Below are 20,041 nucleotides of genomic sequence, written 5' to 3' on the forward strand. Positions count from 1 at the left end.
CGCCGGATATTTTTCTTTAGTTCAACAATAGACCGCTGATTTGTTTCGTAGACTTTAGACTTAAAATAACCCCATAAAAAATTTAATTAAAATCAAATCTGGGCTACGTAGTGGCCAGAAAAAGTCTCCTCTTCGAGATATCACTTTGTTACAGAAAAGTTGACGGCCGAAAAAGTGTTGGCAGTTGTGCCATCTTGTTGAAACCGTGTGTCTGAGTATTGAAACTTCAAAAATTCTACAACTCTGGTTTAAAAAACATCCTCGGCCATTGCCACTGCGAAATAACAGTACTGCACGACTATGTTCGTTCTCAAAAAAGTATGAGTCTATGATGCCATGCGCTGACATAGCCGCCCAAAAAGTGACTTTAGGCTATATAAGGGCCTCTGCTGTTCGCAATGTGGGTTTTACGCTAATTCAGTAGCGATAATTTTGCCTGTTGACATTGCTTTAGACTTGAAAGCGAGCCTAATCAGAAAATAGCACTTTGTCAAACAAAGTAAAGGGGTTCATCATTTCATTCACGAAATTAAGTCTATCGGTAGGATCAGTTGTGTTATCATTCTTTAAAATGCGCTGTCGATCTGGGTATATTTAATGTTCAAGAACGCTTACGAATGGATTTTCACGATTTTACTCTTACACTACGACAATGTTTTCTTCCGTCCGTGATTTCTTGAACTTTTTAACTCAATTCTTAATTGTTTGAATTCATGTCAGTCATTAAACTTTCGTAAACTGCGTGCATTGCGGTGGCAGAATCATTGTTGCTATAAAACTCATGCGCACAATAAACACGACTCAAACCAGTGAATCGCTCTATGGCGACTGAATTCCGATTTCCGAAAGACTGTTAGTACTTTCCCCCCGCCTTCCATTTCTGCGCGCCATTTGACATTTATTCGAAATTTAAATTTCACAAGACTAATGGGAATCGCTGTATTAATAAAATGTTTCTATAAAACTGCAGTTAAAATTTTTGGAATGTTTTTTAACTGGCTCATCTTCCTTATGTCTTTTTCAATATGTGACATTGAATGAATTTATAATGTATTTTTCACGTATTACATTTGAATTTTTCAATAAATCATAAAATTAAAGGGAACAATTGAACATAAATATAATAACACTGAAGAGTATTTAGAAAGCTAATATATGTATTTTTCATAAAATTCAATACTAATTTATAAAAAAAATATCCCAGTCTTTGAAAAGAAAAAAATATTTAAATCGATTCAAAAATCGATTTTCCAATTCAGCTCGAAAAGTAACTCAACGATTTTGTAATGCTTTGTAAAGTAGTAATTTAATTATCAACATTAATATAACCACAATCTCTGGTTATAAATTGTCCATATGTTTAAAAATAATACAAACAAGAAAATGTAAAGAAATTCTTTGTTTCACACTTTTATACACTTTTTCAATATATTAATATCAAAACTCTTACTTTTACCCATCGTTGCTATTCTAAGTTTGATAAATGTTTGATCTGTATAATTAATATTTATTAAATATTGTTTCACATTGTTTTTTTGGTTTAAATAATGAAAACTTTGTTTTATTTACAAATAATATTTTTTACAAAAATATCGATGTGCCTATATTGTATCATCGATTTTTTTCTCAGCGGGCTCAACCCTATTATCTATATGGGACCACCGATCAGTAGCTAGTCTATCAATTTGATAGATATGGTTCTATTCAAGACTGAATGGCGTAAAGTTTTCTAGAAATTTAATAACATTCGGCTTAATTTCAATAAAATGTGTAATCAGTGATAATGTTTATATAAACATGTATTATGTTCTATTGCACATATTCATTTTTAATAGGAATAAGAACGATTTTTACTTGTCTGTCAGCCATAGCAACTCGACAACCTAACTAGTAACTAGCTTTTTCCTTTGTGAATTTCAAACCAGGTTAAAGTTAATATGTACCTATATTCTACTTTCTGATGTGATATTTAGTTTCGTGTAGTCATTATGATTGTCGGTAAATGATTATGGTGGTGATTAAAAGCGTATATTATGATATATTTGCATCGTAACCTCAATCAAGCGGAAGTGATTGAAACCCGCTGATTCAAACTGTATTCATATGTTTGCTTACTTTTAAGTGAATAAATTAAAGTGATAATACTGGTATAATGGTGGAGATAGGTGCTCCTCAGCAATCTGCAGACGATAGTTTAGAAAACGCCGAATGGTATTGGGGTGATATTACCAGGTAAGTGAACAAAATTGAGACAATATTTGTATTAAGGCACTTGTATATAAAAAACAAGTAAAATCTTAAAATACAAATTTGATTATGAACTTAGTAAAGTGTTGCTCAATCCTTACTTATTGAACTTAAAATATATATGATAAATAATTGCATCCATTTTAATCAGTTGTAGTTTTGTGTATGAGTAATTAGAAAAAAAAGGGTATTGGTTACTACTGAAGTGAGTGTTGCCTTAAGACATTTAATTACTTTTATTAAAGTAATTATAATACTGATATTTAAAATATACATATTTTCTATGATAAATAAAATCCTTTACATTGCTTCTTGTTCACACAACTGATGTAATAACTAGTAACTCAATGTTACTTGTAACTTTCAAGTAAGCTTGGCAACAGAACAATTAGATTCTGAAAACTTCTAAGACACTACCATATATTTCTATATATTTTTATTAATATTGGTTAATGAAATAAAACTATTTGCAGAGATGAAGCCAATGAAAAACTGAAAGACACAAGTGATGGTACCTTCTTGGTCCGCAATGCTTCCAATAAAGACAATGGTTACACATTAACTGTAAGAAAGGGAGGTACCAATAAGTTAATAAAAATTTATAATCAAGATGGCCGCTATGGATTCTGTGAACCTTTTGAATTCAATTCAATTGTCGATCTTATTAGATTTTATACGGAATATTCACTGGAGCATTGTAATAGTAGCCTGGACATCAAACTCATGTACCCATTGTCAAGGCATCAAGAAAATGATGGAGGTGAAAACATCAGTGATGAAACTTTAGAGACGCGCTACAAAAATATCCATAAAGAATTTGTATTGAAAACGAGAGACTATGATGAAAGATCAGACAAATATATGAGACTCAGAGAAGAAGTGAAATTTAAAAGACAAGCGTTAGATGCTTTCAAAGAAACGGTGAAAGTATGCGAGGACCATCTCAAACTGCAAGAGAAGATGCAATCAGAAGCTCAACCGCATGAAAAGAATGATCTTATCGAAAACAATAGACAGCTTATATCAAAAGTGAACAGCTTTAAACAAGCCAGGGCTCAGCTTCACAACATACTTAGAGAAACAGTTGAATCTAATTTACTATTGGAAAGAGAAATAACCAAACTGAAATCAGAAATCATAAATTTGTACAAAATAAAAGATCGCTACAAAAAGTAAGTACCCATTCATCATGAATATTTAATTTTATTTTTTATATTATTAAATGACACAGTTTTTATTAGTTAATGTTGCCTCATTCAACAAATTTGATACTCCTAATTATTCAATTAATGCTTCAATTGTATGAATCGCCTTTTTTGATGTATGCAATTTTTTTTTTTATTATAACATTGAGTTATTTGACATTACTTCATTTTTTCATTATTTATTGCACCATTTCCCTTTATATTATTACTAACATATGCATGGTTTATAGTATAATTTATATGTTTTTCCTATACATGTAGTTTTTATCACCATTGTGATGCTGGTTACTTTTTTGACAACACTTATTTTCCATATTATAGGCTCTCCTGCTTGGTTTTATTTAATTTGATATGGAATTACGTGAAATTTTTAACAACAACTATCTATTTTGTTTTTCTCTACAATTCACGTTATTATAGAACTTCATGTCATTTGGTTGTGTAATAAATTACTTTATTGTAAAAATTTATAATTAATTTGTTTTTTTTTATCATAACCAAGATTTTTTTTTATTTATAGTTTCTAAATTCACACAGTATTAATATTTTATTTCTCTTTTAATCAAGATGTTATAATAGTGAGATCTAAGACTTTCGCGAGAATTTATTTAAAATGAAACTAATATTTTCGAATTACTTACGCGTTATTTTATTACTTTTAGAACTACGTACTCCCGACATTTTCATAAATTAATAAAGTTTTTATAATAAAAATTAATCTCGATTTACAAACTAAACATTCTAAATTTCAGGTTATTACAAAGACGGGGAAAAACAGAAGAATATTTGCAGGCCCTAGAAGAAGACAATATACATAAGTTAGAAAAACTATACGCCCACAGAGAAATGGTAACTTGGATGGTGGAAAATTGTACCAGGGATATGGCGGAGAAACTACTGAAAGGAAAGCCTCAAGGAACATTTCTTATTCGACCAAATTCTACGGGACAACTGGCACTCTCCATATGTTGTAACAATATGGTCTACCATTGTATAATTTTCAAGACTGAAAGAGGTTACGGTTTTGCAGAACCTTATAATATTCATAAGTAAGTATTATTTATAATTGGAATAACTTTTATTATATGCTGATCGCATTGTTTCTTTATCTTAATTCTTATATGAAAAATCATTAAATACTATGTACCAATTTACTTTTTATCATTGTTTATATGATAATGATATCAAGTCACATTTAAACATATCCTAAATTAAAATATTATCTGTTACAGAACATTAAATGAACTTGTACTACATTATGCTGCAAACTCATTAGACGAACACAATGAACAATTGCGAACCTCACTGAAATATCCTGTGAATGCACACTTAGTAAAAAAACCGGATAAGGAAATGCATCATGAATCCCACCTTCAGCCATATCATCGCAAACAAAGAAAACAAAGACAGCCTCTGCCGTAATATAGCCATATCAAAATGTTGGCCTAATTCTTTCCTAGTCGGCATATGAATGACAAGACTAGAGTAATTGATTCTAAAGTCAATTTGATGGAAGCCATGGAGACAATGATGTAGAAGCTTTGGTAAGCTCTCAAAAGCATAGCTTAGAAGGGCTATGAGTTTTGATTGCAATGTATTTTGGTCTCGCATTATAATATTAAACTTTATCGTCTTCTGATACATGTGATATATTTTATTCATATTATAGTTTAATAAAATTTGCTTCAAAGTCAGATCAACGACAGTATATTGATTTTGCACTCATTATTGTTTGTTTTTTAATTTAAAAGAAAATATGAGTATGGTTCAAATGTACAAAGTGGTTTTAGTAATAGAGTAAGTATTGATTTGTCAGTGACATAATCATTCAGTGCTAATTTATTTATAAAATCTCAATGTACAATGTATACTTTGTGAGTGATAATAATTTTTTTTTTTTTAAACACTTAAAAATTGTATTAAATAGATTTATATCAAGTGAAAATTATTTGTATGCATATTTGTAATAACTGCTGTAGTTGTTTTACAGTAAAAAAAAAAGTAGTAGATGATATATATTTAACTCTTACAGTAAAAAAAAATCTAACTCGGTAAATTAACATATATATAAATATATATAATGTAGTGGGCAAATCGTTGCTTTCCGACAAATTCATATCTTAAACTCGTTTTATATCTATATTCTTATTTTATTCTTCCTCAAAATGTATAAAAATTACTTAACTTTGTGATATATATTTATAGAGTAGACATTAACAACCAAATATTAAGGTAAACCGAATTTGCCTTTTACAATGAAATCTTGTAACACAGATTATGTTATAAATTAATATATATGTAATTACTAATTAACATAACTTATTTGATACATTTTTTTATATAGAAATACCTTTTTTTAAAAATAATTCCGTATTTTCTAAACATGTTCTCTACTCAAATATGCAGTTTAAAGTTAATATTGATTTATAGTGTTTTATATATATTAATATTCATTGTTTTTATATAAACACTGAGAAATATTGCTTTAACTCGTAATACATAGAATTAATCTTAAGTTAATGATTATTTAAGTGAGATTATTGAATTAAAGTTATTTTTGTATTTACTTCGATAGGTATTATTAGATTTTGTATGTATAGTAGGTGTTGTTATACTACTTTTACTTCATAAATATCAAATATGTATCAGGTTGATATTAAATAGTAGTAAATAATGAATAATTATGATCTCAATGATAAATTAGCAAACAAAATGGGATGCCAATAAATACTTTAACATTTTATAGAATAAAAAAAATATTGTCATAATATCGTGTTTAATTATGAATTAATTTTAAAATGACATGAAAACCTTTTAGAACATCACCACTTTTGTAACATTGTAACTTCAAGTGTCGAATAAAATTATTACAATAAGTGTGGTTTTAGTTACATTCATAGGAGCGCACGAAAACCTTGTAGAACCATTTAATACCAAAGATTAAATATGTCTATTAATATATATATAACATTAAACAACTAGTTTCATCTGTAAAAGTATAAACATATGAATATTAAAAATTGGTCGTTCAAAATCTATCGGTATAATTATATAGTGACATTAACAAAAAACTATATATCCGTCTCAAAAAAAAAACCTATTTAAGCAGCACCGAGTCCTCGACTATAAAGAACTACAATACTGATAATTCAAATTGCTTATAAAGCAAAGTTAAAAAAAAGTCTTATTTAAAGGCCTGCACTTTCGACAGCTTGATACTTGCATTTTTCTTTTTATTATTCAAAAAACTAATAACTTATAACAACATTTCCCCATCTTATCTGTCATAACTGGTTCTAGTGTGAAAATCTATTATTTGCTCTAGTTCATAGAAATAATACTATTTTTTATTTAATGTATCATAAGCAAAAATTAATTATAAGTATAATTTTTTTTTAATCAATTACAACTAGGAATTAAATCATGTATGTTTGCTACATACATGATTTAATTTTTCATTCTCACTTTAAAAGGAATTAATTTTAAGGATATTATTTTGAAGAACCGTTTTAATACAATTACCTAATTGTGTGCTTAGAGCGTGTTAACAATTTTTTTAAAAACAATAGTTAAAAATAATAAAGTGCAGTCTCTAAGCAATCGATATTGCAAATCGATAATAAACATCAATGAAAATGAAAACGCCTATTTGCCGCTAAAGCACAGTGTTGATATTACGAGCAAAATTTTACTAGGTTATTTAAAATAATCTGTTTAGTATACACCATGACCAATATTATTTGCTAATGCCTAACACAAAAGCACATGTAAACTTGCCATAGTTAGTTAAACTTCCGGAAATTATTATTTAAATATATACATTTAAGTGTTACTAAATTCCACGGCGCTTGTAAAAATAACTTTTCCATTTTTATATAGTAAATCAAAATATTGCGTATACATTTATTTCCTTTATTTCATTCTTATTTTATTTTTGTATCTTGTAGCATTGTAGTGACAAGAAACGCGGGATCGGCCATTTTGCCTGACATCCGGTAGCGGCTTAATGATTAGACGCATTATTTTAACGATATCTACAAATCCATATTCTAGGGTTCACTTGAATTTACATATAAGTTTCGTAGTGTTGTGAATCGACTGTCGAATACAAAACAATTATTCCGTCTCATTTCATAGTGATACCTACTTTTACAAACAATCAATGAAACATTACATTTTACTGCATTAGTCCACAGTGCTTAGGGTAAGTTTTGTAACATGGCGTGAGATTAGATCTTAAATTGTATAGATACTATTTAACTAATTATTTTTTTACTGACAGGTAAAATGTCACGATATGGCGACTGCAAGGTTTATGTTGGTGATTTAGGAAACAACGCTAGTAAACCTGAACTTGAAGATGCATTTTCTTATTATGGCCCTTTAAGGAATGTTTGGGTGGCTAGAAATCCACCAGGTTTCGCTTTTGTTGAATTTGAAGATCCTCGGGATGCGGAAGATGCAGTGAGTAAAAACAAATATACTTTGGATGAAACCTATAAATGTAAGTAATCTGAGTAGTGACTTAAATAGTAATTAAAAAATCCATCTATTTAGATACGAGGTTTAGATGGACGAACAATATGTGGACGTCGTGCTCGAGTGGAAATGTCAAATGGCGGTCGGGGCTACGGGGGCCGCGGACCTCCTCCGCGCTCGCGGCTACCACCACGGCCCTACGATGACCGTTGTTATGACTGTGGAGACCGTGGCCATTACGCCAGAGACTGCACTCGACGCCGCCGTCGCAGGTGACAATTAGTGTATAGGCAAAAAGTATGAAAATGCTGTCCTCGTATGGAATCTTTATAAGAGATAACGAAATTATACAATTTACACACAAGACGACAAAAAGCAATAATTGGTGGTTGCTGTTTCAAAATAAAGATTCCATTCAACCGCTTCTGATCCACATAAACCAATGATAACTATGTTATAGGTTATCATTGGCCAGTGCGCCGAGAATGAACTCTTCAGTGTCTGCACTCCTTATAATCTGCGCTACGTAGCTTTCACTTCGCTCCGTGTACTCCACTAATGTTGGCAGCTACGACTATAACTTCAATATGTGAACTACGTACCTACAGACTACGTGTTAACTTCACTTATTGAGAAGTACACTGAGCATAATGTTTGTACTTCGCGTCGCGTCAGGTCACGTCACGTCACGTCACGACACGACAGGTTTCGTCACTTCACGTCAGGTCACACGTCTTTTGTAATCACTGCGTGAACTCAGTGAGTTACATATTATTATCCCATCTTTCTGATCAAGGCAGACGCTCTTCTTTCTTTTGGATTATTTTAGTTATGTATCTATTTTCCTGATGAAGGTATGAGAGTAGAGTGTTTTTTGTTCTTATAGTCAGACACAGAAGAGATTTTATTAGTATAGATAAAATTCTTGTTTCTGTTCATGTGGTTATGAAGCATTGTGTTCGTTTTATACTCTTATAGTTAATATCAAAACATTAAATGTTTCTCATTTTAATTTGGCGCATTTAATGGGTTTGATGGTATTAGGTAAAAGACATTTAGTCCTACTATAGGAGTCTTTAAAATCATAACAGCTGCCAGCAGATATCCATTAATTATATGCAATTGATATACAAAACACTATTAAATCAAAACTCTTAACTATTTCAAAATTGATAATAGTACTAAAACAAAAGATGCATATATTAATTTGAATTTGTATCATCTTTATGCTGTAAAGACAATACAATGTACAAAGAATAACTTAACAAAAAAACTCTAAACGATAAATTTAGTTACTCGTGAATTATTGAAGCTTAATACATTTTCCGTTTAAATCATTTGGAAATTTTAAATTATTGGAAACAATGGATGCAAGAATTATCTTCTGATTCATTGATGTATTTATCTATCATTTCCGTTATTTTGTTCAACAAAGTTAGCCATTCATAAAACTAAGAAGTATAAATATTAAGATTTAACTATAGCAATGATATATTTCTATTACATACTTATCTTTACATAGTACAAATTTAGTTTTGAAGTTGATATATATCGTTTTAACAACTTTCAAATGAGTATGTTATACCAAGTAATCAATCAACTTTTGTTTTCACAAGAAACTGCATCTCAAAGCGAATTGCTCAAATGCTGCTACAATTTTTTTTAGATTGAACCAAATTTCACTAAACATGGCGTCCAAAACATGAAGTATGCCAACAATGAAAATAATTTTTCAACCTTTTAGCCATGGTTACGATTTTGTTTTAACTTTCTAGGTGTAATGTTACTGTGAAGATCACAGGTATTGACATTATAAGGATAATTAAATGATTGTTTAATGTTGCAGTCGTTCGAGGTCTCGTCGCCGCACCCGTTCTCGTTCTCCAAGGTCTGGGTCCCGGTCTCGCAGCCGTTCCCGCTCTCGTTCCCGTTCCAAAGGGAGGTCCATGTCGCGTTCAAGATCACGCTCTCCGTCTAAAGATTCTAAGAAGTCCAATTAAAAATCTACCACAAAGGTAGAAACAAATATCCGTCAAGAGTCGCAAGATGTTTTTTTCCGGTGTATAAGTTTCACCAAGTTTTTTTACGTATTAGCATCCAAATATCATTCCTTTGTTTGACGAAAGATACAATATGTATTGATTTCTTCAAATACCGACATTTAAATAAAATTTGTTTTATCCTATTACTGTTTTTTTTTTATTTCCTGTACAAATACAAATATTTGAACCAAGTCATACAGATGATTTTGTAGTATATAAGGATGTTACATAAAATGAAGTAGACTTGAATAAATCAGGGCTAGAAAAATTATATACAACTGAAGTTCCTGAAAAAAATTCAAAATATTGTTTTCATGGCTTGTACAAATTATTACCAAGATTTCTATCCAATGTTTTGCTTTTGAATAACAATGTGAAACACATTTTCGAAATATAATAACTAAAATGTATGTCGCCAGAAAGTACTATAATTGTTTTGAGTATCTACAATGTCCAAGGCATTATTTGAGCATTTCATATTCAGAGATGGCAATTCTTACTTATTTTTGGATAGATGAGTTAAATTTATGCTGAACAAAATTTTAATGTGCAAAATATTGGTGTTTTGTTTAATTGAAATTTATTCGTAATAATAGTTATAAAAAAAATAGAGTAAGGACAGAAATAGGTTTTAATTACGATTTATTTATGTTTTAATTTAATTCTTCACACAATTAAGTTATATCTACTCTTTTTAAATAATGCTAAAAGCTATAAAATATTTTGAACATTACAATTCTGCATTCGAATATGTATACATGGCAACATTAAGTAAAAAAAAGTAAAAAAGCAATGTTCAGCGGACGGACGTCGTTTCGACTTTTGTATTCCGTCATGCAATAATTTTTTTATTCATGAATACGATATTAAAAAGTGTTTTAGATGGTGTCGCCGTCGTGAGCACTAGCTAGATTTTAGTTAAAAATGATATTTTAGTGTTTGATTTCGAATAGTTCATGTTATAGTTCTTGATAGGTCTGTGACAAGTACGGTAATGGTGGCCATGTCATGAAAATCCCTACAGCCATGGATGATAGCTCCGTATCTCATCATAACGGAGGGCAAGTGGGATCTCAGATAGGAGTTAGTGTAAATAACAAACAAAATGAAGAATCTAGTCAAAGTGTCCAGTATTCAATACCGGGCGTTTTGCATTTCATCCAACATGAATGGGCGAGATTTGAAGTCGAAAGATCACAATGGGAGGTGGACAGAGCAGAGTTTGAGGTGCATATTATGATTGTTATCGATTTTATTTTATAATTCTGTATAATATAAATGTCAATGTTTAATTTTACAGTTATTTGTATTGATACCCACGTAATCCATTTTAGTATTGACAATTTGTACATCGACTTCCTTATTTTGAACTAATCAATCATATACGAACGTATATTTCTATTAAGCAATGGCGTAAACATTCTTAACTAGTTATTAATGCAGCGTGTTATATTAATGAATTTTATTAAACATGATTTCCTCCAACATTTTTCCGTTTTGCCTATCGGAACTTTTCACTTTAAGTACTGATAGAAAACTTGTGTTTATTTCTATTTAATCTAATCAATATCCCACTGTTAGTCACCACCATGTGTCAGTGTATCATGGACATTTATTTTGATCAATTAAAATGTACCTAATGCTGTACATATAATCTTGATTCATTCACCAATATTACATTTTAGTGCTGACATTTAACTAATGCTAGACTATTGAAACATAGCATCTAGCAACTTATTTAATTATCACTTCCCATTGTTGTTTAGAATACAAATTAGGCATCCTTACAAATGATTTCACTCTATTATTTTAAAGGTTAAATGAAAAAGAAATGAACATGGGTGATAGGTATAGACAAAGGTGACAAATAATCTATAAATGGTGTAGACTGTCACTATTCAGTTTATCTATTACTCTTGGTTTGTTATTTAACAGCACTGTAAAATATATTGTTTTAAAAATTTCAATAAATATAAAATAATTGTCAAAGTTATATATCTTAAATTATTTTTATTGTAAGTAATATATTTTTCATTTCTATGTACATGGTACTTTAAATGTTCCAAAAATATTAAGATTTGTAAATTTAATTGTTTTAACTACTAACATTCAAAGTGATATTTCCTCATTATAATATTTTCATCTATTTGTCATTGATGCCTTTAAGTTTTTTTTATGTTTACATTATTAAAAGAACTTTATTTATAGTTTGTTAATGATACATTTAAATTTAGAATTCATTATACTGACTCATTCACTCTCTTTTCATCATTAATATAGGCACGGATTGCCTTCCTCCAAGGTGAGAGGAAGGGTCAAGAGAATCTAAAAAATGATTTGGTAAGGCGGATCAAAATGCTTGAGTATGCACTTAAGCAGGAAAGAGCGAAGTTTCATAAGCTGAAATATGGAGTAGATCTTCAGCAGGGGGACATGCATCCACCAGCTGAAGAGCCTACACAGGAACCGGAGCCTTCAGAGCGCGCCCAATGGAAGCAGGGTAGACAATTGATTAAACAGTACCTACAGGTATCATTATAATATCAACTCGCTATACTTTCTATAATAATTGTTTATAATAACAAATAACCTTAATCTATTCTTAACTCAACAGGAAATTGGTTACACAGATACCATCCTTGATGTTCGTTCAAACAAAGTAAGAACTTTGCTTGGTTTAAACAATGAGGAGCCGGCCGATGATAGTAGCCACAGAAACTGTGACAAACAACAACACTATTCTATGAATACTGCCTTAAATCGTAAGATGTATGAATATGGTAAGTTTTACAATGGTTCCTCTAAAATAATGACCTCTTCTGTCATTTTAAATGATATTGATTTTAAGGTGGAAAAGATCAACGCAAAGGAGCTCAGCAAGGCAGCGGTTATAATGAAGAAGGGATGTCCGTTCAAGAGACAGCGGCTGTGTTTGCTAACTTTGAGTTTCTATCTAATCAGGAAATGGATATGGATGAAATTGATGACTTAGATGCCAAACAAATGCACCACACTGCAACTAAGCAAGGTAGACAATTAAAAGTTTATATAGTGTATAGTAAGTTGTGGTGTTAAATATGAATAGATTTGTTCATATGCGGGGATCCCAAGAACAACAGGAGTATTATAATTTTAATATTATACCATATATGAGTTGTGATTCACTAGCCATTTCTACTGGCTTTTACTCCATTATATTTGTATATCTATGTACCACTTCCAGACTTATAACAATATTCATTACAAAAATTATTTATATATTGATATTAAAATACTAAATATTCCCAAAGAATATTATGCTTGCATAAAATTATATTATATAAGAAATTCTATTTGATCAAGAATAGCATTAAACCTTTTTTTTATCAATAATTGAATAAAAAAGTGGTTTCAATTGCTTGTGTATGTTCTATTGGAGAATTGTTTTCTAAGCATTTGTAACATCAACAAGCTATGTATAGAAATAATTAACCTACATATGACAACACCAGTAGAATTTATAGGGAATTAGTTTTGCTTTCCAAAATTACCTTTGGATGTGTAGAATACTGAAATTATGATCGATAGATATAACAATATTTTATGTTGTCTTTTTTACAAGGTGAAGAGGTGGACCAAGAAGCGGAGGAAGTATTAAATGAACTTAACCTGCTAACTGAGAGCGAGGCTGACGGAGGACAAGGAGATGAGTTCCCAACCGGTATTTTGATATTAAAAAATATATATTTATAAGTAATTTCTTAGAAGTTTCATTACTTAAAGCTTAAAGAGTCAGTTGAGGCTAACATCATCAGTTATAATTATTTAAAATTGTATTTTTTCAATTGTAATATATCATATATAGATTTCTTAAGCAATATATTAATTTGGTTATATACATTTTATATTTTAACAAGTACATATGTAGTTCTTTTCGGATTAGTTTGTTATACCAATTTTTATACATAGAAATGGCTTGTGGCGTCCCTTTCTGATGAAAATTTATATACATATGTTTAAATATAATTTTATATTGACTTGATTAAAAGAGCTATATATTTTTATGCATAGATGTATGAATGTATGGATGTGTGTTGGTCCTTCACAGCTATAACTACTGGTTGTATTTGCTGTTACTTGCCAATAATGTTATTTAGACTACATAACAAGATCTAATCTGTGTAGTTCTTGTGGGATCAGGCATTTAAAGGCTGTATTTTGTATGAAATCCATTGACACAGACTCGAGCTGCTAAAACTTGTTAATATATATTTTCTGTACGCTTCATATATTTTTGCACTCAATTCCAAAATCGATGAAAAACTAGTGTAGTGATAGATGTAGTATAAATATATTTCTTACAGTGAAATTCCCAGCCTCTTCAGCGACAGCGGCGCGTGAGGGTGACGGGAAGCCGCTAGCTCTGGGAGAGCTGGCACAGCTGACGGTCAGCAACGAGTCCGAGGGTTACGACGTGGCCAGCGCTAGCAAGGAGTCCTTCAGGAAGACCTGGAACGCTAAATACAGTCTGCGTTCACACTTTGATGGGGTAACACATACATATACACACATATATATTACATACAACTTATAATTTTATTTACATTTTTCAAATATCTATTTTCTTAATTAATTATAAACTATATGTAACAATGTTTGATATGTTAATTTTGATACATTATTTTTTTATCTAATAAAATTTCTTAACAGGTGCGTGCTCTCGCCTTCCATCCGACGCGGGCTGCTTTGGTGACAGCCTCCGAGGATCACACGCTGAAGATGTGGGATCTCCAGCGTACTGTCCCAGCTAAGAAGTCGGCCGGCTTGGATGTGGAACCTCTGTATACGTTCAGAGCCCACACAGCGCCAGTGCTCTGCCTCGCTATGGGCGCTCCCCGCTCGGAGGAATGTTTCTCAGGGGGTCTGGACGGGACCATCAGAGTTTGGAACCTGCCCCCACCCATCGCTGATCCATACGACTCATATGATCCCGCTGTATTGGTACGTTAGGTTATAATGTATAAATATTTAGGTTAAATACTATGTATTTAGATAAACAACATTTATATATATAACATTTTCGTCAAGGATATTCGTCTTTTTCTCTAAAGTCACATTTTTATCTTTTGGTTTAATTTTACTGCGTTGCAACATTGTTTAATTTAATTAATTGAAAGTAATAATTTATGTTTAAATTTTAAAAAATTTGGATTGTAGCGATATTTAGTGCCTACATAGAAATTTTGTATTCAAAGAAGAAGACAACAAGAAAGTTTTATTTTGTATAATCTAATCTCGTTTATCTATAAAATACGTAGGCCAAAACGCGATCACATCTTAGCTATAGCAATAATATAATGACAAAATAAAACCAATAGATTTCAATGTAAAAAAAAAAACATTTTTAAATCTATTTACATTGATAATTTAAATGAATTTGTAGAGTATTGGCCTGTTATAAGCCTGTTATAAGAAATTTTCTTGTCTTGATATGTCATTATAACTAACAAAATTTATTTGGTATCAAATTTTTTACATCAAAGAAAAGTATGACAAGAATTCTAATTTTATTTTTACGATTAAATCAATATTAATTTAGTACATACATTAAGAATAAAATTGTAAATATAAAACGAAAAATTTCATCGTCACGAGCAGGTTCGAACCTGCAACCTCGGGAATACCAATAACAATTTTTTTAACAATTGAGCTATCGAGTCGTTGAATTTAGTAATTGTGTTACTTATAAAAACTTTACATGAGATTGAATCATAACGAAGCCTAAACGATTAGGAGTTATCCAAAACTGAATAGGATTTACAGTTTCATAGACATCATGTTTGATATTTGTTGTGTTATCAGGGGCCGGTACTCCGCGAGCACACGGACGCGGTGTGGTCGCTGTCGTGCGCTGGTGGTAGGCTGTTGTCTTCATCAGCGGACGGTACAGCCAGGCTGTGGTCCCCACGAGACCCTCGGCCCCTGCTCGCCACGCTTAGGGACGACTCCCCCGGCTCCACCTCAGCGCCGGCGGCCGCGGACTTCGCTGATGCAGCCTGCCGCGCGGCAGTCGTCTACACTGACGGCACTCTTCTATTATACGACCTCGAAACTGGACAGGTTAATACATATATGTACACAGTTAAACTTATATATAAACCTCCTTTGTCATTATGATTGTCACAATAAATATCGCAGGTGGTGTTGCGCGTGCCGTGCGACAGTCCCGCCAACCGCGTCCGCTCCCATCCAACTCTGCCGCTCCTTGTGACGGCTCACGAGGATCGTCACATCCGTTTCTGGGACGCCGTTTCCGGTCGCTGTGCGCACGCGATGGTCGCCCACCTGGACGCCGTGACGGGTCTGGCACTGGATCCGAACGGCCTGTTCCTGCTGTCGGGCTCCCACGATTGTTCCGTGCGCCTGTGGAACCTGGACACCAAGACCTGCGTGCAGGAGATCACTGCTCACAGGAAGAAGTTCGACGAGAGCATCCTGGATGTGGCCTTCCACCCCCTCCGGCCGTACATCGCCAGCGCCGGCGCCGACGGCCTCGCTAAAGTCTTCGTCTGAGGCGCCCCCTACTACTATAACTCATTTTAGTTTACGAACTGTATGTTAACGCAGTAGCGAGTCCCGTCGCTCGCCCCCGATGGCGTCTAGTCCCGGTGTTTTGACGTATTTAATATTGTAACGTTACGGACGGTCGACGCTCGTTGTAAGCGCGTAGTGAACACTCATCTCTGTATAGACATTTAAAATCTATTATAATATATTTTTAGATTTTCAGTATGTGGATTTTAGGTTTTTATTGCAACTTTTTTCACCGATTTTACGATACGCAGTGAGAATATTGATCGTTTCTATGCATCTGTAAGCGAGCCCTTTGTAATAAATATCATGAGGATATAGAAGATGTTTCTTTGATGCGTTCATATTACGTGTCTGTACAGTTCTAGATATTATGCAGTATTTCATAATAATTTGCAGAGAACGTGTGAGGTATGGTTTGTTTAGCTAGTATGTTTTATTTAAAACTATCGGATCTATATAGACGGTACTCTTGTTTTGTCACTTGTACTGAATAAACATGCTCCAACGATGTCTTTGCGAATATGAGTGAGCGAACAAAATATGGTATGAGTAGAATTATAAAGGAAGTTTAATAATTAATGTTTGTTCATAACGAATACTGCAATGTAGAATATATATATAAAACATTACATATTCCTTTTTTTTCCTCGAATTCATACTTGTACACATACATTCAAAATTGATAGTAAAAAGCAACATAACCGAATTTCATGTCTTTTTTGTTTTATTCATTCATAATCCTCGTTAACCCTTTAACTTTTAACACGTGAGAATTTTATCGACATATGATTAATAAACAAAGCAAGCTTTAGTTACAGTTTTCGTTGAATCTTCAATATTTATTAAGATATTTTCGAATATGGAATTATAAAAAATGCAACAGATAAACTTAAGTGTCATTATGGATAAAATCTTTTTTTTTTTCAATACGAAGGCATCAAATTTAAATATTTAGTTTATTTAAAACTACATTTATCATGTGTAACAACATTCTCAGAAACAAGTTACTGTCGTCCTTTCCAAGCTGTGCTTTTAATTTCATTCATTCTTAATTTAAAATTGTATAGCAGATATACGGCAAGGGATATAATATGCGAAAATAGATTACAAATTAGCTTTTGATAAGATATTTGCTTGCGTAAATGGTACATTAATTATTAAAGACCAATATCTATTATACTTTTAGCTGCAGGTCAGATTTATTATTTATGCAGAAAACATCACAATAAATCCATTCAGCTTTCGTTATCTGTGACAAAAATAAAAAAAAATCGCTGTTACGGTATAACCTTATATTAATCCCTCTAAAGAATATTTTAGAAGGCAAATAGTCTCTTCAACATTATATTTTGTTTCATTTCATCTGGCCTGAATAGTGCATATTAAAGAAAGACGTTTTTAAAATTCCTACCGGCCAATCCGAAGCCACGTGAATTTCACTTCCCTAATTCCTTTGTAATTAATTTCTCTAGATACAATAAATGCGCAACAATTTTTTCATTATAATACACATCCATCAGATTGGAACAAAATTGTTTAATTTAAAAACTTTAAGTTTAGGGTTTAAAAAAAAAAGTCGACCATTTATTAAAAAAAAAAAAAACTGTCAGCAAACTAAGACAGAACCGTTTATGTGCAAAAAATAGCTCATATTATTTAAACCTATAACTTCAAATCTGCTTAAATTTGGTACTATATAAAAGTATGTATTTATATAAATATTCGTTCATGATCCAATTAACAATCGTTTATGAATATAAGTGCATACGTGTTTAAACAAAACGATGATTGAGTGTAAGGTTTTCGAAAATAATTAATTTGAGAATTATTAAAATATTGATATATAATTGTAACATTATTGTAATAATATTATAAACATTTTAATGAAAGGTTTTTGTATGTTATGAATTTACAGTTTATTATACATATTCTTATTTAAATATATACTTAACAGTAGAAATAAAGTTTCCGTTAGTAAAATAAAACTATACCAAATTGAATTCTCTATTATTTGAATATATTGTTGCGAAAAAACGCAGATCGGGCTGTTTATCCAAATTTCTTGTTTGTCTACCCGTTTGTTTTATTTACTGATAATTATTTTTAAATTTTTCCTTGAAACCAAAGAAACTAGGCTTGCAGTCTTGTGTGACGTTAAAAAATAGGTAATAAAACCCACTTAGATCTTAAAATGGGCGAGTTGTTTTCCTTTATCTGCCATTGTTTGATACACGGTCTGTTGTGTTTACAAGAATTGTTTAGTATAACAAATAATAAGGCTTAGTCTGCATACGCTTTTTACTCGTGATTTAAAAAATGCTTTATTACCTATTAATGAAACTTGCTATATAATAAATGAAAATGAAAATTTTCATATTAAAAGAACTTATGAAAATATATAAGAATTTACAGGCAACCCAATAACTCTTCATCTATGTATGTAAAACAACCTGCGAATATAAAATAGAGTCTCCGAAGCGAGGGCATCGTTCATTTCTAAAACTTTTAAATCGATTGACCGATGCAAAAGTTTAAGTAATTTATTTCATTTATAATGGCTTTCTTACCTCACTAGTATTGGATTAGGGGGCGCCTTGATTGGAATAGTAATCGTTTATAATTTAGATAACTTACAATAAAAAAAAAAAATTAAAAGACCAGAATTTCAAAAAGTTGAAAAACATTGTCGATAAGATCACACAATGTTCAGTTATAAAATATACTAACTTAAATGAAATCATCTTAAACGGGAAAACTAAAAATATTAACAGGCTTTAAATGTTTCTGACTATCATCTACCTAAAATGCCAGTGTTCCTGAATGTTTTGAAACGAGAGAAAGGTTAACTTGAATATTAATTACAATGAGCAATTGGCTTTATATATTGTTAGCATTTTTTGTACCTCGGCATTATCTAAACATCCCAAGAGGCGTACTTATTACGTAAGATTTTATCGTATGTCTGGTGCTCAATAGGGTTCCCGTAATTGTAGTTTAAGGACGCCTCAAATTTTCTAAAATGTTGGGCATGTAAGTTATCAGTGTTGTATTATTAAATAATTTCCAATTTTCTTATTTCAAATTTAAATATAAAAAATAAGGGTATTGCCAGATACATTTTCATACGAATGTATAAAATTATTCTCAGTATATATTTTATGTGTAAAATAATGACTATAGCTTATTTATTTGCGTTTTAGGATATCAGGAATGGGCCTTTTTATTTATTTTCTCATGTGGCTCACACGAAAGTTATCTGAGTTGCCGGATCCGCCTCCTCCTGATGTAGAACCAACTCCTCCTCATGACCGACATATGCCACCTCAGAAAGTCATACTTCAAGGATAGGATTACTTTATATTATAAGAATCATGATATCCGTTTTGAATTACAAAAATTAATTTTATTTTTAACTTTGCTTATTTATATTTATTTCCTTTATAAAAGAGAAATTTTAGTGACTTTTGTAACGACCAATTAAAAAGATACCAAAAG

At 31.3% G+C, this 20,041-nt stretch overlaps 3 protein-coding genes across 4 annotated transcripts; all 3 read left to right on the forward strand.

Annotated features, from left to right (window-relative positions):
• Positions 1-1,668: 1,668 nt before the first annotated feature.
• On the forward strand, positions 1,669-6,328 carry LOC133319986 (phosphatidylinositol 3-kinase regulatory subunit gamma-like). The gene is made up of 4 exons (XM_061526453.1): positions 1,669-2,232; positions 2,721-3,419; positions 4,205-4,501; positions 4,685-6,328. The coding sequence occupies exons 1-4, from the start codon at positions 2,153-2,155 to the stop codon at positions 4,872-4,874; spliced, it is 1,266 nt and encodes a 421-aa protein (XP_061382437.1). The 5' UTR covers positions 1,669-2,152; the 3' UTR covers positions 4,875-6,328.
• A 1,090-nt stretch (positions 6,329-7,418) lies between these two features.
• Positions 7,419-10,116, forward strand: LOC116768617 (serine/arginine-rich splicing factor 7-like). Of its 2 annotated transcripts, XR_004353381.2 has the most exons (5): positions 7,419-7,656; positions 7,735-7,916; positions 8,010-8,203; positions 8,392-8,690; positions 9,778-9,920. XR_004353381.2 is itself a non-coding variant. In XM_032659370.2 (4 exons), the coding sequence occupies exons 2-4, from the start codon at positions 7,740-7,742 to the stop codon at positions 9,929-9,931; spliced, it is 525 nt and encodes a 174-aa protein (XP_032515261.1). In that variant the 5' UTR covers positions 7,421-7,656; positions 7,735-7,739; the 3' UTR covers positions 9,932-10,116. The 2 variants fall into 2 exon arrangements, 1 of the variants encoding a protein (XP_032515261.1); XM_032659370.2 differs by lacking the exon at positions 8,392-8,690 and having other exon boundaries at positions 7,421-7,656; positions 9,778-10,116.
• A 627-nt stretch (positions 10,117-10,743) lies between these two features.
• Positions 10,744-17,252, forward strand: LOC133319587 (striatin-4-like). The gene is made up of 9 exons (XM_061524774.1): positions 10,744-11,200; positions 12,254-12,502; positions 12,588-12,753; positions 12,822-13,001; positions 13,575-13,673; positions 14,317-14,501; positions 14,663-14,953; positions 15,815-16,072; positions 16,151-17,252. The coding sequence occupies exons 1-9, from the start codon at positions 10,982-10,984 to the stop codon at positions 16,523-16,525; spliced, it is 2,022 nt and encodes a 673-aa protein (XP_061380758.1). The 5' UTR covers positions 10,744-10,981; the 3' UTR covers positions 16,526-17,252.
• The last annotated feature ends 2,789 nt before the right edge of the window (positions 17,253-20,041 follow it).

Source organism: Danaus plexippus, chromosome 4 (assembly GCF_018135715.1).
Source record: "Danaus plexippus chromosome 4, MEX_DaPlex, whole genome shotgun sequence".
NCBI lineage: Eukaryota > Metazoa > Arthropoda > Insecta > Lepidoptera > Nymphalidae > Danaus > Danaus plexippus.